The sequence below is a fragment of the Pongo pygmaeus genome, chromosome 12, assembly GCF_028885625.2.
Source record: "Pongo pygmaeus isolate AG05252 chromosome 12, NHGRI_mPonPyg2-v2.0_pri, whole genome shotgun sequence".
NCBI lineage: Eukaryota > Metazoa > Chordata > Mammalia > Primates > Hominidae > Pongo > Pongo pygmaeus.
Genome location: NC_072385.2, coordinates 47,225,461 through 47,249,193, shown reverse-complemented (window position 1 = coordinate 47,249,193; position 23,733 = coordinate 47,225,461). Strand labels below are relative to the sequence as shown.

At 47.5% G+C, this 23,733-nt stretch overlaps 1 protein-coding gene across 1 annotated transcript in view; it reads right to left on the bottom strand.

The window, feature by feature from the left end:
• Positions 1–16,946: 16,946 nt before the first annotated feature.
• The window catches only part of POLR1A (RNA polymerase I subunit A), an 89,446-nt gene continuing 82,659 nt past the window's right edge, over positions 16,947–23,733 (bottom strand). The window contains exon 34 of the mRNA XM_054473690.2: positions 16,947–23,614. Within this exon, the coding sequence (XP_054329665.1) occupies positions 23,514–23,614 (101 nt within the window). The 3' untranslated portion in view covers positions 16,947–23,513. The remainder of the gene's footprint in view (positions 23,615–23,733) is intronic.

Sequence of the window (23,733 nt, the reverse complement as noted above, 5' to 3'; positions counted from 1 at the left end):
TCTCTACTAAAAATAGAAAAATTAGTCAGGCATGGTGGTACACACCGTAATCCCAGCTACTAGGGAGGCTGAGGCATGCGAATTGCTTGAACCTGGGAGGCGGAGGTTGCAATGAGCCAAGATCATGCCACTGCCCTCCAGCCTGGGCACGGAGCGAGACTCCATCTCAAAAAAAAGAGATGCCAGACCTCCCTACTAATATACGCAAATGGGTGCTCAGGCAACTAATAGGGAAAACACAACAGATACTTTGCTTTAAGCTTGCAAAGTGAGTCAAAGCTATTACGTGAATATGTGTTTCTGAAGACCAGCCCACGTTTAACCTGTGGGATTAAGTGAGATAATAGACAAGAAAGTGTATTTGAAAAGAAGAGTTACACAGGCATGAGGGTGGCAGGAACTACCACTGATTCTCCCTTCCTTCTTTGTATTAATAGATTTAGTCTGAGATTAAGCTGGGCTTAAGGCTGCCCAAGTAAAGACTTCATTTCCCAGCCTTGCTTGCAGCAAGATGTGATCATGTGGCTAAGTCTGAGCCAATGGGATGTGAGCAGAAGTGATGTGTGCAACTTACAGATCACACTATTATCAGTAAATGGCTCGTCCTCCACTTTTCTTCTGTTCTGTGGACTGCATTGTGGACATGGTGCTGGTGAGTGAGCAGTTTTGATGATACGGACAACCTCATTAAACCAAATGGCCTTCCCACCTTGTACTGCCAGTCTACTTCTGACCAATTTCATAGGCAAGGCATAGACTTCTATCTTATTTGAGCCTTTGTAGTCACGTATTTCAAGGTGTCTGTCACCTTACTTGTATCTTCACTAATATAAAGAGTGGTGAATCCTACTACCAAGAACATTGTTCAGCTTCCTGCTTTTAAAGATTAATGGGGAAGCAATTTGTGGTTATGACTGTCTTGGTATATTTTTTTCCATTCGTTCAGCCTGTCAGTCAGTCCATCAATGTTTAATGAGAGCTTCCCAAGTGCCAGGTGCTATGCAAGGGGCTGGAGATACAATGGCAAACAAAACAGACATGAGTTCTGCTGCAATCGAGATTTCTGTCTAGTGGGGAGAGTCACATGAAAGAAATAATCCCACAGATAAATATTGAATTACAGACTGTGATATGTGTTTGAATTAAAAGTATAGGATGTGGGAGGCTGAGGCAGAAGAATTGCTTGAACCCGGGAGGCAGAGGTTGCAGTGAGCCGAGATCGCACCACTGCACTCCAGCGTGGGTGACAGAGGGAGACTCTGTCTAAAAAAGAAAGAAAAAAAAAGTACAGGATGTCATGAAAGGATATAGTAGGGTCTTCATTTAGTTTTGAGAACTCTAGAGGACCTTCTATGTTGAGACTTAAAGAATGAGTAGGAATGGTTTTAACCAGGTGAAGAGTTAGGGGGAAGTGTTCCAGAAATGGGAACAACTTATTTCAGAGGTTGATACTTCAGGCACAGGAAGGTTAGTGTGGCCAAAGGAGGGCAGACAATGAGGACAATGGCTTGGATCACGTCAGAGGGAGAGAGACATAGGTGCCAGACCATGCAAGACCTTAGAGGCCACTGTGGTAGGCAGGATTCTAAGATGAGCTCCAAGATTCCTGCCCCCTGTGTACACACCCTGTATTATCCCTTCCCCTTGAGTGCAGGTTGGACCTGTGAATATAATGGGATGTCACTCCTGTAAATAGGTTACATTTTATGGCAAAAGTAGAGAGATTTTGCAGATGTGATTAAGGTTCCTAATCAGTTGACTTTAATTGATAAAAAGGGACATTATCTTTTTTTTTTTTTTTTTTGAGATGGAGTTTTTCTCTTATTGCCCAGGCTGGAGTGCAATGGTGCAGTCTCGGCTCACTGCAACCTTCGCCTCTTGGGTTCAAGTGATTCTTCTGTCTCAGTCTCCCAAGTAGCTGGGATTACAGGCATGCACGACCATGCCTGGCTAATTTTTGTATTTTTAGTAGAGACAGTGTTTCCGTGTTGGCCAGCCCCTGGTCTTGAACTCTTGACCTCAGATGATCCACCTGCCTCAGCCTCCCAAAGTGCTATGATTACAGATGTGAACCACTGTGCCCAGCCTGGAATATTATCTTCTTGGGTAGATGACCATTAGGTCAGTTTATGTGAGCCATTTAATAGAAGGCCTATAAGCCAGTTACAAATAGACAAACACTGTATGACTCCACTTACATGAGGTACCTAAAGTAGTTAAAATTACAGAGACAACAATGTGAAAGTACTTAATGCCACTGAACTGTACACTTAAAAATGATTAAGATGGTCAATTTTCTGTTATGTGCATTATGCCATAATTTTTTTAAAAAGGGTCTAGATGTCAGAGTCAGAAGAACCAGCAGAGATGTTCTCTCCTTGGCCTTGAGGGAGCAAATTGCCATGTTGTGGAGAGGACCATGTGTTAGGGAACATCAAGCAGTCTTTAGAGGCTGAGTGTCAGACCTATAGCTGCAAGGGACCTGCTGAAAATGAGCAAGTCTCAGATGAGATCATGGTCCCTGTCCACACCTTGACTGTAGCCTTGTGGGATCCTGGCCAGAAGACCCAGTTTAGCTGTGCCAAAACTCTTGACTTACAGAAACTGGGATTATACGTGTGTGTTCCTTTAAGTTACTATATTTGTGGTAATTTCATATGCAGCAACAGGAAACTTACACACCGTGCTATAGGTTTAAGGTCTTCTATATACTTAGGAATAAATTTAACCAAAGAAGTGAAAGATCTCTATACTAAAGACTATAAAACGTTGATGAAAGAAATTGAGGAAGATACAAATAAATGGAAAGATATCCAATGTTCATGGACTGGAAGAATTAATATTGTTAAAATGTCCATACTACCTAAAGCAATCTACAGATTCAATGCAATCCTTATCAAAATATCAATGACATTCTTCACAGAAATAGAAAAAAACAATTCGAAAATGTGTATGAAACCACAGAAGACCTCAAATACCCAAAGCAATCTTGAGCAAAAAGAACAAAGCTGGAGGCATCACACTACCTGATTTCAAAATATACTACAAAGTGATAGTAACCAAAATGGCAGGGTACTGGCATTAAAACAGACTCGTAAGCCAATGAAACAGAACAGAGAACCCAGAAATAAATCTATGCATTTATAGCCAATTGATTTGCAACAAAAGAGCCAAGAACACACAATGGGGAAAGAACAATTTCTTCAATAAATGGTGTTGGGAAAACTGAATACTCATATGCAAAAGAAAGAAATTAGACCCTTATCTCCCACCATATACAATAATCTACTCAAAATGAATTGAAAACTTAAATGTAAGACCCATAATATTGAAACTACTAAAAGAAAACATATAAGAAAAGTTCTATGACATTGGTCTAGGCAATGACTTTTTGCATATGACTCCCAAAGAACAGGCAATAAAAGCAAAAGTTGACAGTGAGATCATATCAAACTAAAAAGCTTCTCATAGTAAAGAAAACAATTAATAGCACAAGACAACCTACAGAATGGGAGAAATATTTGCAAACTATACATCCAATAAAGGGTTAATATTCAAAATACATAAGGAGCTCAAACAATTCAATAGCAAGAAAACAAATAACCCAACTTAAAAATGGGCAAAGGACCTGAATAGATATTTTTCAAAAGAAGACCTACAACTAACAGATAGATATATGAAAGAATGCTCAACATCACTAATCAGCAGGGAAATGCAAATTGAAACCACAATCAGATATCACTTTATACCTGTTAGAATGACTGTTATCAAAAAAGACAAAAGATAAGAAGTGTTGACAAGGATGCGGAGAAAAGGGGAACACTTGCACACTGTTGGTGGAATGTAAATTAATACAGCCATTATGGAAAATAGGATGGAGATTCCTCAAAAAACTACAAATAGAACTACCATATGATCCAGCAATCCCATTTCTGGGTATATAGCCAAAGGATATGAAATCAGTATGACAAAGAAACATCTGCACTCTCGTGTTTATTGCAGCACTATTCACAATAGCCAAGATATGGGATCAACCTAAATGTCCATCAATAGATGAATGGGTAAAAAGAATGTGGTATATATATGCAATGGAATACTATTCAACTATAAAAAAGAATTAAAATCACCCAGGCATGGTGGCTCATGCTTGTAATCCCAGCACTTTCGGAGGTCAAGGCAGGAGGATCACTTGTGTTCAGGAGTTTGAGACCAGCCTAGGCAACATAGTGAGACCTCGTCTCTACAAAAAATCAAAATTAGCCAGGTGTGGTGGCATGTGCCTGTAGTGCCTGCTACTTGAGAGGCTGAGGTGGAAGGATCACTTGAGCCCAGGAGGTCAAGGCTACAGTGAGCTGTGATTGTGCCACTGCACTCAGCCTGGGTGACAGAGTGAGACCCTGTCTCAAAACAAAACAATATCCTATCACTTGGGACAACATGAATGAATCTAGAGGTTATTATGTTAAATGAAATAAGCCAGGCACAGAAAAACAAATACTGCATGTTGTCACCCCCTTTTTAGATGTGGACTCTAAAAAAGTTGATCTTATAGAAGCAGAGAGTAAAATGGTGGTTAGCAGGAGCTGGGGTGGTTGGGAGTGGAGTGGTTGGGAAAATATTAGCCAAAAGACGCAAAATTTCAGTTAGACAGGAGGAAAAAGTTCAAGAGATCTATTTTAAACATAGGGACTATATTAATAATAGCTATAATAGTAAATATAGTTAATAGTATATTAGTAAATATAATAGCAATAATAGTAAATATAGTTAATAATATGTTGTGTTCCTTACAAAACAAAAATGATGACTATGTGAGGTAACGCATTAGTTTATTAGTCAGATTTAGTAATTCCACAATGTATATATACTTCAAAATATCATGCTGTACACAGTAAATGCATACAATATTTTTGTTAATGTAAAAATAAAATAATTTTTTGATGCTCATGATCTGAAGTCTAAAATAATACTATATATATTTTTTTTGAGACAGGGTCTCATTCTGTTGCCCAGGCTGGAGTGCAGTGGCACAGTCATGACTCACGGCAGCTTCCCTCTCCCAGGCTCAGTTGATCCTCCTGCCCCACTCAGCCTCCTGGGTAGCTGGGACTACAGGTGTGCACCACCACACCTGGCTAATTTTTCTTATTTTTTTTTTTAAGAGACAAGGTCTCCCTATGTTGCTTAGACTGGTCTCGAACTTTTGGGCTTAAGCAATCCTCCAGCCTTGGCCTCCCAAAGTACTGGGATTAGGAGCATGAGACACTGCATCCAACTTAAAATAGTAATAATAACTTTTGAAAAGAAAAAATAGAAATTGCTATTTTTTAAACTCTTCCCCTGTGTCCAAGGAGAATCCATGAAATAGTTTAAGGTTGGAGAGCAAGAATCATATTTGCACTCTTCAAAGATTACTCTGGCTGCTTCAAGGAGGGAGAACATGGAAGCAGCAAGATCAGTTGGGAGGGGACTGCAGTAGCAGAGGCAAGATATAAAAGAGGGGCTGGAACTCCACTGGTGGCAAAAAATAGGGAGAAATGGACCAATTCAAAATATATTGGGGAAGTAGTTGGTAGATTAGGAGGGTGGAGGTGAGTGAAGGAAGGGTCAATGATGTCTTCAAGGCTTTGAGCATAATCAGCTCTGATGGGAAACCCTAGAAAGGAAAACTTGTTCATTGGAAATGTTTCTATGGATTCCTTACTAGGAAATCACTGTGCTAGTTAAGAATGCATTTGGGCCGGGCGCGGTGGCTCACGCCTGTAATTCCATCACTTTGGGAGGCCGAGGCAGGCGGATCACCAGGTCAAGAGATCGAGATCATCCTAGCCAACATGGTGAAACCCTGTCTCTACTACAAATACAAAAATTAGCTGGGTGTGGTGGTGCACACCTGTGGTCCCAGCTACTCGGGAGGCTGAGGCAGGAGAATCACTTAAACCTGGGAGGCAGAGGTTGCAGTGAGCCGAGATCATGCCACTGCACTCCAGCCTGGTGACAGAGCAAGACTCTGTCTCAAAAAAAGAAACAATGCATTTGGCCACAAGTAATAGAAAACCCAAATGACTAGACTTAATAATAAAAATGTTTAATTATAATTAATATAACAAAGGCCTAGAAGTAAGAGTTCCAAGGTTGGTTCATGAGTTTGTGGAAACAAAAACTTACAAGCCACACATTTTTTAACTCAGCTTTGGCTATAAGAGTTTAATCCAAGCTCAAGCCTGCAAGTCTGAATCCGTAGTTATTGAAGAACTATGACAGAATGGGAGTCTATTGACATACATGCTTCAGGAAGACAAGCTCTGAGCCAGCCATTGTAAGACAAAGAAAAGTTAGCAAATATTTCCATACCTATTACCAAACAAGGTAAGTTAAATCTATACCTTGTCCCCCCTATTTTTATCATAAAATTCAATTTTCAAGTCTATTTATTGAGAAGGGCATAGAGTTTTTCTGGAATAATGATAGTTCTAATAGTAATAGTTCTAAGGATCATTGATTGACTTACAATTGTGAGACCAGGATATGTTTGTTATAGTAACATCTGCCAGGATGTGTGTTGTAGAAAACTTTTGTTCACACAAAACTGCAAATTGTGTTTGGCATAGGCATTTGATCTTATCTACCAGTGGAGGTGATTATTAAATCTGACTTCATTGATCTCACTTTCATTTACTCACCTTATAAAAGAGGACTGTGCAGGTTTTCTTAAATTTAGGAACATGGTGAAAGGCATAGTCCTCCTTGTAAAATGTAAGAGTGGTGACAGCAAATCAACTTTAAAATACAATGCAGAGGCTAGGCTGGTGGCTCACGCCTGTAATCCCAGCACTTTTGGAGGCCAAGGCAGGCGGATCACAAAGTCAGAAGACCGAGACCATCCTGGCTAAAATGATGAAACCCCGTCTCTACTAAAACTACAAAAAATTAGCCAGGCATGGTGGTGGGTGCCTGTAATCCCAGCTACTCAGGAGGCTAAGTCAAGGAGATTCGCTTGAACTCAGGAGGTGGAGGTTGCAGCGAGCCGAGATCACACCACTGCACTCCAGCCTGGGCAACAGAGTGGGATTCTGTCTCAAAAAAAAAAAAAAAAAAAAAAAAAATACAATGCAGAATAAAAATGGGTCACAACAACTCAACCATGCCAGGACCCTAGGTCAGCCCTCTGCCAATCTCTAGGCATGCCAGTGGCAGCAAGGTGACTGCCCCAGCTCCACACCTGCACAGGATGGTGCACAGAGGCAAGGGAAGGAGGGGATGGACCTCTCCCTATGGATGTAACTAGGTATTTTCTCAGAAGCTACTTACATGCCATTGATAAGGGTCTGGCCAGTCAAGAGCACAGGGGCTGGGGTTGTTATGATTGGTTTAGGCCACTTATAGCTGAACATATTACAGCCTGATTGAAACTGGGGTTTTGTCAGTAAGGGAGGCAGAGCAGGCAGAGGGGCTGCAAAGTAAGGAGTGAGATGTCAGACAACTGCCTTTGCTGCCTCCCCCTAGTCCCCATTCTGGGAGCCCACTGTAGAAGACACAGCAGGCGGTAGGAAACATATGTGAAAAAGCTCGATTTTTACAATGCAATAAACATTAAACAGCTTTGTTGGAGAGCAAGGAGCCTCATAAAGTGAGTCACCCAGGATCCTTCTCACAGGACTGGGGCATGCCAAAGAGTAGGCTTTGAGTGTAGGTAGACCTGGCTGCCTCTCAGTGCACCTCTGATGGCACCAGTTCCTGGGCAGGGAGCTGTTCCCCCAGGGCACTGGCATCCGGGCAGGGCCAAGGAAGTCCTCACCTCTGTGACTCTGCTCCCAGGCACTCGACATCCTTCTTGGCTGGGAAAGTGTGACCTCCAGGAAAATGCTGGGGACGTGCAGAGGCCAGCGCCCTCTGCGTGGGTCTCCTGGGAGGCCTGTGAGGGGCCTGGGAAATGATCACAGGCTTTTCCCAGCCTTCCTTCATCCTTGGGAAATTCGCTGAAGGCCAGTCCCCTGTTGAGTGTGGGGCTCTAGGCCCTCTTGGGTCCTGAGCAGAGCTGGGCCCCGCTCCTTTCTCTCCCAGCAGTGACTGTAAGACACTGCCCCCAAGTGAGGAGATGATGGAGCCCTGTGTGAACCGGCTGCAGGAAGCCCTTGCTCCTTTCTCAAGGCTGCAAGCCAAAGAGAGCAGGCTCCTGGGGCTGTCTCTTCACTATCCAGTCCAGCCCTAACAACCTACTCCTGCTTGGGTCTCCCCGCCCCCTACCCTCTGCCCTGTGCTCTCACCTTCCACTCCAGGCAAAAGGGAGAATGTGCTGTCCTGCACATGCTCACACATTCCTGTGCCTATTACCTGGCCCCTCACCTGGAAGGCCTATCTTTGATCTTCCACCTAGACAGAGTTGCCCCCCTCTGGCCCTCCCAACATGCAGCTGACCCAGGATGGTCCTGCAGCCCGGACTGGCCTCGAGGAACACATCTCACAGGGCTAGGTAGGGGGCACTGGCTGAGAACTAGTGCCCAATGGGGAGAGGCTGCTGCAGGACCAGAGCAGGAGCATGGCCAGGGCAGGATGTCCACCTGCAGCCGTCCCCAGGGGGCTTGGCCATGTGGCATGTGCTGCTGGTGGAGGAAGATTGGCTGAGCATGGAGGCAGGGGATCAGGCCCCCACACACACTCAGACGCACATTTACAATCACATGAGCTGCATTCTAACAGCTAGTGCATGTCCTTTTTATTCTCGAAAACATTTTTTTACTGTAGTGAAATACACATAAAAATGACCATCTTAACTATTTTTAGCTGTACAGTTCAGTAGCATTAAGTACATTCACATTGCTATGCAACTCTCACCACCATGCATCTCCATAACCCTTTTCTTCTTGTAAAACTGAAACTCTGTACCCATGAAACACTAACTCCCCATTTCCCCTTCCCCCAGGCCCTGACAACCACCATTCTGCTTTCCATCTTTATGGTTTTGACGACGCTAAATACTTGAGTCTTGAATACCTTTCTCCATTCCCCACAGCACCCCGCTCCCCAGTCGCAGACACCCTTGCCTGCTCTTGATTTGCCTGTGACATTGCAGTGGTTAACATGGGCCCCCTTGCCTCCAGTCAGAAGGCAAATCAATCCCTCCCATGCTCTAGCAGGATTGGAAGTCACTGAACCTATTTGCTTCTCATTCAAAGTGATGGCAGCCAGAGGGTGGTGTGGCAGTGCTGGGATGGGTGGGGTGCAGGCAGTGGAGATGGCAGGAAGGGCAAAAGCCTCAGCTGTTCTAGGGGACAGTGGCAGGAAGAGCCGCCTGTGATCCAGACAGACCCCAGTATAGGCATCTGTGCAGCATCTCTAAGACAGATGCAGCATATCCCACACAGCAGGAGGAAAGAGAAAGGTGAACCCTTCACGAGAGACTTTCAACTGTCTCTGATGGCTCATCCCTACCTCACAGCCTGCTGTGATGCTTAGCGTTCTCTAGGCAGTCATCCCTCATTGAGTACAATGGACTGAATGTCTGTGTCCCCCCTCAAATTCATATGTGTTGAAGCCCTAACCCTCAGCGTGGATGTATTTGGAGATGGGGCCTCTAAGGAAGTAATTAAGGTTAAATGAAGTCCTAGGGTGGGGTCTTGATCCCATAGGATTAATGTCCTTCTAAGAAGAAACATCAAAGTGTGCCAGCGTGTGCTCGTGCTCTCTCTCCTCTCTTCTCTCTCTGTCTCTGTCTGTCTCTCTCTGTCCCCTTGTGGAGGAATGAGGGAGGGCCATGTGAACACACAGCAAGATGGCAGCTGCCTATAAGCCAAAGAAAGAGACCTCAGAATAAAACCTACCTTCCGGGCATTTTGATCTCGGACTTCTGGCTGCAGACTGTGAGAAATAAATTTCTGTTGTTTAAGCCACCCAGTCTGTGGTATTTTGTTACAGCAACCCAAACTGGCTGAGACATCAAATCATCATGAAGCCATGGGGCAAAGGCATGGGAGTATTAACAGGCATAGCTTGTATCAGAAATGGGAAGTAGCATGGTGTGTCCAGAGGCCATGGCATTTAGAGAGGGGTGTAACTAGAGATGGAATCAGAGAGCAAGAGCCTCTATATCATCTATGGCTATGCAGGCCATGCCAGGGCCTTGGGACTTACCCTAAGAGCACTGAGGAATGATCTTCAGATTTGCATTTAGAAAGAGCTATCTGACTGCTCTGTGCAGGCTTGATCAGTAGAAGTGGGGAGGAGCAGTGGACAGGGTGGGGATGAAGGGGCAAGAGATCAAGAGGCAGCTGTTCCATGGACCAATCATAGGGTAGATGTGGGCCATGGGAAGGGATGGGCCTGGTCACCAATTAGCTGCAGATGAAGAGGCAGAGGTGAATGACTCCCCAGTTTCTGGCCTGGATGATGATTAGTTGCACAAATAGTTCTCCCCTTGACAGAGACGTGATTGACTCCAAGCCTGGGCAGGTCCCAGGTTCCAAACAGAACAGAAGTCCCCTAATCTTATTTCTACCACATTCAGTTGGTCAAAGCTAGTCACAGCCCAGCCCAGATTCAATATGGGTGTGAATACAAGGAGGCTTAAGTCGCTGGGATCATTTCATAACACCCCACCACCACATCCAAGTTCCAGACAGAAAGAAAGGGAAAAACAAAGCCAAAGGCCAGAAGCACTTGCCACCTAGGCCTATCCTTTTGAACAAGCTTTCCCCGAAGTCTCATTCAGTGCCTTCCTCTGGTCCAGAGAAATAAATGGGTCACATGACTACCCCTAGCCGCAAGGGAGTATGGGAAATAGTATTTCAACCTGAGCACACTGACACCACGAATAAAATCCAAATTCTCAGTAAGGAAGAAGGAGAGGATAGATCTTGAGGAAGCAACTAGCAGGGCCTGCTGCAGAGGCCATGGAGGAGTTGCAGGGGAACCACCACCACTAAGTGCTTTTATGAGAGAGAAGCCATGCTCAGCATGCACCAACTTATGAGAAAATGGAGAGGCTGGTTCATTAGGTCTGGGGTGGGGTCCAAGGAGTGCATCTCCAACACGCTCCCAGGGCTGCTGATCCTGGCAGTAGGAAGATCACACTTGGAGTGGCCCTAAACTGGGTTATACTGGGGTCACAAGCAACCCCACATGTCAGAGGCTTAAATAGCTGAGGTTTGTTCCTTTCATGCAGCCTGTGCACTGTGAGTTGGCTGGGGCTTTGCTCCTGGGAGCCAGGTGACCAGAGCATCTACCATCTGGAGCAGCACTGGTGACCAGTCCAGAGGGAAAAAAGTCATTCATGGCAAAGAATTAAGCAACTCTTAGAAGTCATTCAAGTCAAATGGCCATGCCCGACATCTGGCCATGCCCAACATCTGGCAGAGAGGGGAAGCCGGTACTGGTGAACGATACTGCAGACTATGACAGCTTCACAGAAGAGATGGGATTTAAGCAGAGGGGTCTTTGAAGGATAAACAGGAGCTTACTCTGTAGAGAAGGGGCCAGAACATTCTAGGCTGAGGGAACGTCATAAACAACTATAACACCAATGTTGAGCACCTGTCGTGTACCAGAAGCATTCAAATCGTTTCCTGACTGATCTTCATGAGAATCCTGAGATATTATTAGTCCATTTTATAGAAGAGGAGGCTGGGGGTCTGAGATCAGCTGGCCACTTGCTGAAGGTCACAGGGCCAGAAAGTGGGGCCCAGGAAATCAAACCCAGTGTCCTGGCCCTTCCCTCCCCTGCCACAGTGGAGTCATGGAGCCTCGTGACTGTGTAGAGTGTTTGCAGAATAATCTGCATGCTGCTTTTTCTCTGGAAATGGCCCCAACACCCAAAGGGTTTTTTGGGGGTGCATGGGGAATTATTAAGGGGTTGCAATTTTTTTATTGTGGTAAAATACACATAATGTAAAAGTTATCATTTTCATCATTTTTAAGTGTACAGTTCAGTGGCATTCAGTACATTCACATTATTGTGCAACCATCATCACCATCCATCTCCAGAACTTTTTCATTTTTCATAATTGAAACTGCCTCCATTAAACATTAGTTGCCTATTTCCTCCTCACCCCAACCCCTGGCAACCACAATTCTAATTTCTGTCTTTAAGAATTGGAGTGTTCTAAGTACCTTATATACATGAAATCATATAGTATTTGTCCTTTTGTGTCTGACTTTTCATCTTAGAGTAACGTCCTCAAGGTTTATCCATGTTGTAGCGTGTGTTAGAATTTCATTCCTTTTTGTGGCTGAATAAGGTTCCATTGGATGTATATACAGTATTTTGTTTATTTATGCATCGGTCCATGGATACTTAGGTTGTTTCTACCATTTTGGCTATTGTCAATAATGCTGCTATGAGTGAACAAACATCTGCTCGAGTCCCTGCTTTGGGTCCTTTTGTGTATGGACCCAAAAATGGGATTCCTGGTTCTAGAGGAGGTTTTCTGTTTGTTTTGTTTTTTTAGACAAAGTCTCACTCTGTCGCCCAGGCTGGAGTACAGTGGCACAATCTCTGCTCACTGCTACCTCCACCTCCAAGGTTCAAGTGATTCTCCTGCCTCAGCCTCCTAAGTAGCTGGGATTACAGGCGCGTGTTACCATGTCCAGCTAATTTTTGTATTTTTAGTAGAGATGGGGTTTCACCATGTTGGCCAGGCTGGTCTCAAACTCCTGACCCGTGATCCGCCCTCCTCCGCCTCCCAAAGTGCTGGGATTACAGGCGTGAGCCATCGCGCCCGGCAGGAGTTTTAAACATACAAGACAAAGGTGCCTGTGGGCTTTGTTGGGGTCTGGGAAAATGCTGCACAGGAGCACTGCAGGAGGATGCCAGGCCCTAGGATGTCCTAGTTCATCTCCCTTCAGCTGGCTCTGGGGAGGAGGATCTGTGGGAGCCCCACATCCCATCCAAGATACACAAAGCTTCTCTGCCAGTTGTTTAACTGCTTCACAGGCACAGACCTTGTCCCCAAGGAGTCGGAATGTTCTCACGGGAAAACAGTCGATAACACACCCGAGTCTTCCTTTCCTTCATCTATAAAATAGGGGTGCTGGTGTCGCCCGCCTGCCTCACAGACAGTTGTGAAGTTTGAATGAACTAATGCCTGCAAAGGATGCAGACAGAAGCTGGCGGCTCATTCTGCACCTGCTGCTGCTGTAGGCCTGCCACGCGCAGCCCACTTGCGGGTCAAACTGGGGCACTGACAGGAGCTGCTGTCTGCAGAGGCTGAGGGCCTCTGGGGCTATTTCTGCAAACCCAGGAGAGTTCTGGGGCTGAAACAGCTAAAAAGAGGGCAGGCCAGAGGTAAGATGGCTTCCTCATGACAGTTCTAGGGCAGAGGTTCTCAAACTGGAGCATGAGTGAAAATCCCCCAGATAAAGTGTTCAAACTCAGATAACAGGCTCCACCCTGCAGTTTCTGACTCAGGAGTCTGGGGTGTGGCCTGATAATTTGCATTGTAACAACTCCTCCTGCTCCGGCTCCTCTTCTTCTTTCTTTGAGACAGACTCTCGCTCTGTCACCCAGGCTGGAGTGCAGTGTCACAATCTCATGATCTCAGTTCACTGCAACCTCTGCCTCCTGTGTTCAAGCAATTTTCCTGCCTCAGCCTCCCAAGTAGCTGGGATTACAGGCACCCACCACCACACCCAGCTAATTTTTGTATCTTTAGTAGAGACAGGGTTTCACCATATTGGCCTTCTGGTCTCGAACTCCTGACCTCAAGTGATCCGCCCACCTCAGCCTCCCAAAGCGCTGGGATTATAGGCGTGAGCCACCGCACACAGCCTGCATTCTAACACATTCTTTGGGGCTGCTGTTGCTGCTTACCTGGGGACTTCACTGTGAGAACCACTGCTCTAGAAAATGAAAGAGAAAAAGATGTTCATTTTTGAGGACCGTGGACACATGGATTCCCTCCTCCTTCCCTTTTTTCCCTTTCCTTCCTTCTTTGTACAATATTTAATTGAGCATTAAAATTGGGACTACAGAGAAAAAAAAGACAGAGTCTTGGACTAGAACAGAGAGTCTAGAGCTGGGCTGGCCAGATGGTCGCCGGCTGCCCAGGGCCCCAGCCTGTTGTGACCGGACGTGGAGGAATCCCAATGAGTCAGCCTGAGGGTGGAAGGGAAACACCGTGTCCCAGGCCAGGGGCCGGGGCGGCTTGCCAGGTCCTGTGAGAGCCCAGGCAGAGCCCGGGCAGCCCTGTCCCTGGGGTTGGGTGGTCCCCAGGAGGCAGGACGCTGGGTGAGGAGCCGGTCTGTGGAAGAGCACCTGCGACAGGGCTGTGCCCGCCCAGGCCAGTTCTTCAGAGGCAGCGATGGAAGGCGGATGAGAAGTACAGTGAGCAGGACAGACGTCCTATGGGCAGTGGAGTGGTCTTGGCTGGTCAAGTTGTACCATTTCCCCTTTTCAATACTCTGCCCCCCATGCTGAGCCCCGCAGGCCACCTTTCCATGGACCCACCCTCCAGGCTTCTGCAGCCTTCCCTTCCCTCCCTCACCGACCTCGCTTTCATTCTTCAGGGGCCACCTATTTTCAAAGGAAAGAACTAGCCACTTTGATCAGCACGACCTGGGAGATGTCACCCTACACCAGTCAGAACCCGAGGACGATGCCAGAGGTGCCTCACGCAAAGGCACAGCTCCAAGAGGGGCAGCAGACCTGGCCTCCCCTTCACCACTAGATCCATTTCTTCAACTGTGAAATGGGGCCAATAGGACATGTATCGCCGGGCTGTGGGGATTTGATGAGACAACATCAGGAAGAGGTTCTTTGTAACTGGTACAGTCCATAGCCAGGTCCTCTCCGCAGGAAAACCCTAAGGCTGGAAGATCCCTTTGGGTTAACCCACCACTATGTCCTCAAACTCTTCAATATTGACTTGTGCTTTGATTTGGGCCATCACTTGGGAGTCTCAGTTCCTTAAGGTGACTGCTTGTTATTCATTTGCTCTAATTTCATCTCTTGTGAGCTGCCAGCTCCCCAACTAGACAAACTGCAGACCCCACCTCCTAGTAGTCTCATCTGTACCTCCTAGAGACATACCTTAGAAGAGGTGTTCCGGGGCCTGGGAGGGCATTTGGTGCCCTCACATCTACCTGCCATACTGCATGCAGGGCAGCCTCTAACAAAGTCCCGTCCTCAGGGTCTGTCCAAGCAAAGGGGGTGGACACAGGGAGGAGATTAAGGACCCGGACTCTGGAGACACCTGCTTGGCTTCAAATCCCTGTTCCACGACTTGGTGACTATGTGTTTGGGTGAGTTACTGTAAGACGAGGAGAGTCACTGTACTCCCTCACTGGGTGGTTGTGAAGAGTGGATGGATTAACAGGTGTAAAAGACTGGGGCCAGCCTGCACCTGGTGAGCTCCAGGTCAAGGTGAGCCCCTGCATTTGTAAGCGAGCCAAGCAGAAGCCACAAATGACGGCAGGGCTGCTTCATGTTGCTCCTGACTTCTGGTAATTTTCTGCTCTTACCACAGTCCCCTCCAGCACAACTGGACATGCTGCTGTAAGTGTAGTCTTCTTATCCATCACAATAGGTAATTTGCCTGTTTAAAAAATTTTATTTTTGAGACAGAGTCTGGCTCTGTCGCCCGGGCTGGAGTGCAATGGCACAATTTTGGCTCACTGCAACCTCCACCTCCCGGGTTCAAGTGATTCTCGTGCCTTGGCTTCCCAAGTAGCTGGGACCACAGGCGTGTGCCACCATGCCTGGCTGATTTTTTGTATTTTTAGTAGAGATGGGGTTTCGCCATATTGGCCAGGCTGGTCTCAAACTCCTGGCCTCAAGTGATTCTCCTGCCTCGGCCTCCCAAAGTGCTGAGATTACAGGCGTGAGCCACCATGCCCAGCTGTGCTTTTTCAATCAATCTATGTACCTTACAAAATGCTCCAGAAGGTTGCAGTGAGCTGAGATTGTGTCACTGCATCCAGCCTGGGCGACAGAGAGAGACTCCATCTCAAAAAACAAAACAAAACAAAACAAAACAAAAACAAAACAAAACAAAACAAAAAAACTGCTCCAGAAGCCCTAGCCAAAGTCTAAAGGTGGCCACTGGCCTGGGTGGCCAAGAGCTAACATCTTTACTCAAGGTTTTACACAATGCAGGGACTGTGCTAAATTCTTTACCTGGCTTGGGAGAAAAATGTTTTAGCACAGTGACAAAAGGTTATCTATATCTATAGTAAATACAATTCTTTAAAATTGACAAAAGCAATACCAATAACCCAATAGAAAAATGGGCAAAGGATACAAATAGGCAGTTCTCAGAAGTGCAAATCAGAATAACCAATAAACATGTGAAAAGATGCTTAGATTTATTAATAGAGAATTGCAAACTGAAGTACAAATGAGGCTGGGCATAGTGGCTTACACCTGTAATCCCAGCACTTTGGGAGGTGAAGGCAGCAGATCGTGTGAGCTGAGGAGTTTGAGCCTGAGCAACATGGTGAAACCCCGTCTCTACAAAAAAATTAAAAAATTAGCTGGGCATGATGTTGTGTGCCTGTAGTCCCAGCTACTTGGAAGGCTGAGGTGGGAGGGTTGCTTGGTCCTGGGACTTCGAGGCTGCTGTGAGCCGTGATTGCGACCCTGCACTCTAGCCTGGGCAACAGAGTGCGACCCCGTCTCAAAAAAAAAAAAAAAAAAAGATGCCACTGTTTCATCTGTCAGAATGGCTAAAATGTAAATGATTCCACTTTGTAAAATAAACAATGTTAACCCGCATCTATGTGTATGTGGCAGGGTTTCCTCAGCCTCGGCATTATTGATATTTGGGGCTGGACAATTCTTTGCTGTGGAGACTGTCCTGTGGACTGTAGCTTAGCAGCATCTCTAGCTTCCACTCCCTAGATGCCAGTAGCACCTCCCTCCAGTAGCAACCAAAAATGTCCGCAGACACTGCTGAATGTCCCCTGGGAGGCAAATTGCCCCAAGTTGAGAACCACTTAATATATAGGTAAACATGTATAGTTCTGTGCAATTTAATGAACACAATTAATTTTATCACCATTTTACATAAAAGGAAACTGAAGTGCATTTCTTAGGGTCCCACTGTAAGTTGAGGGCCTGAGATTCCAAGAAAAGTCTTATTTCGGAGCTCAGTGTCTTGCCCAAAACGCAGCCTCACTGCTCCATCACATTCTTGACGTTTGATTGGCTGAATGCACGTGGAACATCAGGTTCGTGTTTCCAAGCAAGAATCATGGGTTGGGGAAGGCAAGTGTTTACTGTGGTCCAGCTGAGGACTGTGGTGTCTGCAACTCTGTCACATGGGAGGCTACAGGCCCGGGGCTGGCTGGGCTCCCGTGAAAACACCGTGGCAGGCAGCCAGTCCGGAAGGCAGCATCTGGCAGGGCCTCCAGGCCTTCTGAGTAAGGAAGACCCCGGCTTGCAAAAGACATAGAGGCAGCACTGTGACTGGAACTGCACAGCCACACCTATATCACCTACACTAAAGGGCAAAGGGCCAGCAGCCAGGGTGGAAGCGGGGGCAGGAGGTGGGGAGAGGATGGCTGGACTCCTGATTCTTTTTCAGTTTCCCTCCCTTCTGGCCGCTGAACACCCAAGTACCTCCCCACTGTCCTCTCCACTCTGTCCTTCCTACAAAGCACCCTCTAGAGTGCAGCCAGCTGGGCAAAGCATAGTCCTATGGGGGCAGTGTGCATGTGCATAGGAAGCCTGCTGGGTACCTCAACCTTTGGTCTGATCTTGAAGGGGGTGAACTGGCTTGTTTGGGGCAGAAGACTACAAGTTCTGTGAGGGCAGGGCCCACATAGCTGGTGCATCTTAGGGTGCCTGGGACACAGTGGAGCTCAAGGCTGGATGGATGCAGCATGGGGGAGGGAATGGCGAGGATAGGCATGGTCAGGTATCTGTCGGTTGGAACAAACCTCCCAGGCCGTTGAGTCCAACTTGCACGAAGATAGTCACTGAGGAGCTGCAGTGACACCCGAGCCTGTGAATAAACCAGGTCTTATCAGGGGGCAGTGTGCACGTGCACATGAAGCCTGCTGGGTACCTCAACCCAGGCAGTTACCCAGGTACCCTGCTGGGTAACTCAGAGTTGAGTTAAACCCTGCTCCTTGATGACCACTCGTGGTAGGACAGCGATGCAGCTTAAAGAACTTAAGGAACGAATCTGATTAAATAATTATGATTTAGCATTTTAAGTGGAAACCTCTCATGGAGCTGCTTGTAGGAAACGCTGGCTGGCTGAGTTCCCTCCTTCTGCCTCTGCCCCTGCTGGCAGGGACTTTTAAGTTGGACAAATGGCCTCGCTGTGCTGGGCTGGCAGAGCTGCAGGCCTCCAGGTTTCTGCTGGAAGCATCATCCCTTTCTTCTTTCAGGCTTTGTTGAGCCCCAGGTGGAGGTGATGGTGGCATCCTTTGGACCCCACTCTAAAGTCCTTGCAGACATCTGTCATGGCACGATGACAGCTTTACTGCACATGCACTCACTTGAGGGCAGAGATCAGATCTTAAGATCTTACTGCAGAAACCTAGGGCCAGTGACTCACTCCTTGAGATGTCATCGTACCGATAGGTGGTGATGGTGGCTGTGCATTTCCACAATTTAGGGCTTTTTCTGTCTGTAGCTCTCAATTCCACTGCAGCTTAGACTCTCTTGAAGATCTTCTAATGCCTAGGCCATACTCCAGGCCAATAAAATCAGAATCTGGGCAAGGCCTTGGGATCAATCTTTTTTTCACTCTTGTCACCCGGGCTGGAGTGCAGTGGTGCGATCATAGCTCATTGCGGCCTTGAACTCCTGGGCTCACTTGCTCCTCTTAACTCAGCCTCCTGAGTAGCTGCGACCACAGGCACATGTCACAACACCTGGCTAATTTTTGTAGATACGGGGTCTCACCGTGTTGCCCAGGCTAGTCTGAAACTCCTAAGCTCAAGTGATCCTCCTGCCTGGGTCTCTTAAAGTGCTGGGATTGTAAGTGTGAGCGACTGTGCCCGGCCAGAATCAATCTGTTTTTGTTTTTTTTTTTCCTAAGACGGAGTCTCACTCTGTTGCCCAGGCTGGAGTGGTGTGATCTCGGCTCACTGCAACCTCCAACTCCCCAGTTCAAGTGATTCTCCTGCCTCAGCCTCCTGAGTAGCTGGGTGAAACCCCATCTCTACTAAAAATACAGAATTAATCTTTTTAAAAAGCTCCCTAAGTGTTTCCAAGGTGCAAAACTGAAAGCCTCTAAGTGGACTTTGGATGGAAGTGGGGTGGAGGTTGATGGTGTAGGAACTTTGGAATTTTTGACTGTAGCTATTTTGGTGGTTGTGATTGAAGTGAAACTGCACCAGGGTCAGGAGACCTGTAGTAGGCCCAGCAACTATGTGACCTATCTAAACTACACAACCTCAAGGGCAGGCTGTGGTACGGGGCTGCCCCATGAGCCATCTGCAGAGGTGGTACCACTCCAAGATGAAAGACTCAACGAACCAGCCTTTAATGACCAGTCTTTTCTATTTCAAGAGCAGTCTGGACTCCGACAGCCCCTGATTCAGGTGCAAACTAAAAATTTTAAGATTGGCAAGCAACAGACACTCCTTAAGTGGTTCCTAACTCTCCACAGGTGCAGAACACTTAAGGGTCCCAACATCTGATTGAAACACAGCCCACACCAAACCACGAGATGGCACCTCATACACATTAGGGTGGCTACTATTAACAAGGACAAGGATGTGGAGAAACTGAAATTGTTGTACACCGTTGGTGGGAACATAAAATGGTGTAGCTGCTGTGGAAAATGGGACAGCAGCTCCCCGGGGAAAATTAAAGAATTACCATATGATCCAGCAATTCCACTTCTAGGTATATGTTCAAAGGAAAGCAGGGTCTGAGATTTTTCTTTTTTTTGAGACGGAGTCTCACTCTGTCACCCAGGCTGGAGTGCAGTGGCGCAATCTCGGCTCACTGCAACCTCCACCTCCTGAGTTCAAGCGATTCTCCTGCCTCAGCCTCCCGAGTAGCTGGGATTATAGGCGTGCACCACCATGCCCAGCTAATTTTTGTATGTTTAGTAGAGATGGAGCTTCGCCATGTTGGCCAGGGTGGTCTCGAATCCTGACCTCAGATGATGCGCCCGCCTCGGCCTCCCAACATACTGGGATTACAGGTGTGAACGCCCGGCCTGGCCTCAGATATCTGTATATCCATGTTCACAGCGTTATTTGCAACAGCCAAGAGGTGGAGGCAACCCAAGTGTCCACCAACAGATTAGTGATTAAACAAAATACAGTATATACACATGATGAGGTATCAGCAGCCTCAAGCAAGAAGGCAATTCTGACACATGCTACAGCATGGATAAACCTTGAGGACATTATGCTAAGCGAAATAAGCCGGTCACAAAAAGACATGCTGTACTTTTCCACTTGCATGAGGGACCTAGAGAAGTCAAATTCATAGAGACAGAACGTAGAACAGTGGTTGCCAGGGGCTGGGGAGGTGGAAGGAATAGGGAGTTAGTGCTCAATGGGTACAGACATTTGTACACATTATTTGGGGGTAGGGCAAAGTGAAGAGAAAAGAAGGTTCAAGTTCCAGACGGGATGAGACAAGGTGCTTCATCCCTTCCTCGGTTTTATTCTTACTCAATGCAGGATAGAAAATGTTTCAAAGACTCACAGGAATATCTGTGGGAATGCTGATATTGTTTCTGGTGAGAACCCAGAAAACAGACACTAAAAACATTAACTGGCCAGGCACGGTGGCTCACACCACCCAGCACTTTGGGAGGCCACAGTGGGAGGACCACTCGAGCCCAGGAGTTTGAAACCAGCCTGAGCAATAAACCAAAACCCCTGTCTCTACAAAACAAATAAAAAAACTGTTAGAAGCAAGCAAGTAGGTATGGATATCACCCCAAAGGGCAAGGTGAGAAGCATGTCCAAACAGTAGCTAGCTAATGGCATTTCAGGATTCTGAAAGAACTCATAGCTCTGGCCGGCACGGCGGCTCACGCCTGTAATCCCAGCACTTTGGGAGGCTGAGGCAGGCGGATCACCTGAGATTAGGAGATCGAGACTAGCCTGGCCAACATGGTGAAACCCCATCTCTACTAAAAATACAAAAATTAGCCAGGCGTGGTGGCGCATGCCTGTAATCTCAGCTACTCGGGAGGCTGAGGCAGGAGAATCGCTTGAACCTGGGAGGTGGAGGTTGCAGTGGAGCCAAGATCGCGCCTTTGGACTCAGCCTGGGTAACAAGAGCAAAAGTCCATCTCAAAAAAAGAACTCACAGCTCTCATGAAAAGTTTGTGAACCCCACCAGATGATCAATCTCCATTACATTTTGATTAAAAATGACAACGCAGATTAGTCCATGTTCTTGAATCCATCCATCAGATTTGACTTGGGCCTACTTTCCAAAACTCAGATGCATCCTCAATGGGCACTTACAGTCCTAAGACTCCAAAGCCTCTGCCATCTTAAGCTGCCAAGGCCACTCTCAGAGGCTTCCGAGCATAGAGAACCACCAAAGTGAGCGTGTAATTCCCTAAGGCCACCACAGTGAGAAGTCCTTGCTCATCAGGATGTGCAAGCTCCCAAATGTCTGTTTAAAAACCAGACATGCTGTCTTAATACTTATCCATCAGGAAAGAAACAGGAATAAAACAGCTGCCCAGGAACCATGTGGATGGGTGGGGCAGGAGGGCATCCCTCACATCCCAACACAGGTCGGGGGTCTGATCTAAGTGTGATGGTCACAGCCCTGCCAATATGCAGGGCTTGCTCCTTCGCCTCTGCGCCCTCAGTGCCTGGGAGAGATGGAACCCACGGAACCAATGTGCATCCATTCACCATGTATCACAGTCACCAGGTTACTCTGTGATCTCCTTTAAGGGCACTCTTGATGTGGAAATCTACACTTGATGTAGAAATCATCAAGTGAATATGGCCTTTAACTCAAAGAATGAATGTCTTACCCTGCAGGCTGGGCCCTCCCTGCCTGCCTCAAAACTGATATTCCTCTGTGTCCATGCCTTGGTGAACCTGGCAGACCCTGTTAGGAGGTACTGATTTCTGTCAGGCTTTCCCCAGTGTAGGCCTAGGAGGTGCAGGCTGGGTCCTACTGCATGTCTGTAGGGAGCAACATGGTCACTCTCCCTTGACAAAGCCTCCCTTGATCCCCAACCCTACCCTTAAGGTCACAGCAGCAGCCTCCCCATCCCAGACCAAGGCCAGCACAGCTTCTGCATAAAGGCTTCTGCCCTGTGCCTCTCCTGGCCACAGGGCCAGCAGCTAGCTCTGGAAGGAGGTCACTGCAGAGGTAGGCCAGGGGCAGAGGTGGAGGAGGCTGCAGAGGCTGAGTTCTTCCCCCTAAGGCCTCAGACAAGAAAGCACAGGAAGAGGGACCCAAGACCTGACTGTGCCAAGAAAATCCCTGCCCTGGGTTCTCAAATCCAAATGCAGAAACTGCAAACCAAGGGAAAACATTGTTTTTAAAAAACCTAGTTTTTTTTCTTTCCTAACAGCTAGTTCCAATGATGTTTATTACCCGCCCTGAGCTGAAATAACAGTAGACAAAGATAGAAGCAGCTTCTGGTTTTACAAAGCCTTTGTACAAGTCCTTTCTGTCTTTTCTGTCCATGCCAGGGAAATGCGTTGCTGGTGCTAGAGGGAGAGGAAATGTGGATGACCAAGCACAGGGTGGCACAGTCCTCTGGGCTGGAGGCCTGTATTCCTTCCCATAAGCAGGGCCTATGGGGCGTATGGGGCGGAACATAGGCCTCCGCACCAAACTGACAGCAGACAAAAGCCAGGCAACCTGTTCAATCACCCCAGCAGTGACCTGGGTTCTATGTGTGGGAATGAACTGCTGCGGCCCTGGAGCAACTGCCCCCAGCCTTGTGGCTGATGTGGTCTAGAAGGACACCTCGCCACACAGTGGCAGGGCCAGGACCCTGGCCAGGCAGAGAGGTTGGGTGGGTGGAGGACTGTGCTACTCTGTACTTGACTCAGGGAAGAAGTCTTGATGGGGACCCTTGTGGACTCTGCCCCCAGGGGCTGGAGCAGCCGGAAGGAGCAGGCCTTGGGCAGCAGGCTCCACGTTCCTGCTCATCGGGAGCCCCCAGGAATCTTGTCTGTTGTCCCTGGCCACTCACAGCAAAAGAACCCCGCTTCCCTACTCCGGAGGTGCCTGAGGTCCTCAGCAGCAAAGCATGGCTTCCCCTTGGTCTTCTCAGTGAATCATGAATCAGGACTTCTCCTTAGGAGTTATGCCACAGAGGCCTCCTGCAGCACAGGTGAGGCCCCAGCCATCTCAGGGGGACTCAGAAGACTTGGTAAACCTTGATAAAAATCCAGAGACAGGGAGGGGCAAGGATGAGCAACTCTGTCACTTTCCAGGTGAAGCTGGCCCAGCTCAGAGGCCCACTGCTTTCAGGCCCAAGGTCGCTGCTGTGCTCTGTACTGTCACTTGGAACTGCCCTGGATTCCAGTCTCCTGGTCCTCTCATGCAGAAGGCAGGCTGGGCCACGCCCTCACCGCGGGTCCTTGGAGCTGGGCAGATGGTACTGGGGTAGCCGCTATCTCAGGGGCTGCTTGAGCTCAAACAGGCCTGTCCCGCCCTTGACAACCTTCCCGACCACAAGACAGGCAGAAGGAGACCTGAGCTCATCGTGGGATCCTGGCAGAGACACAAGAACACGTGTCAGGGTGTTGAGGTGGAAGTTGGGAATGCCATGAGGGGATTGCGGGGCTGAACACTGAAGCCTCGGGACTCAGGTGGGTCCTGAGTCTCTGAAG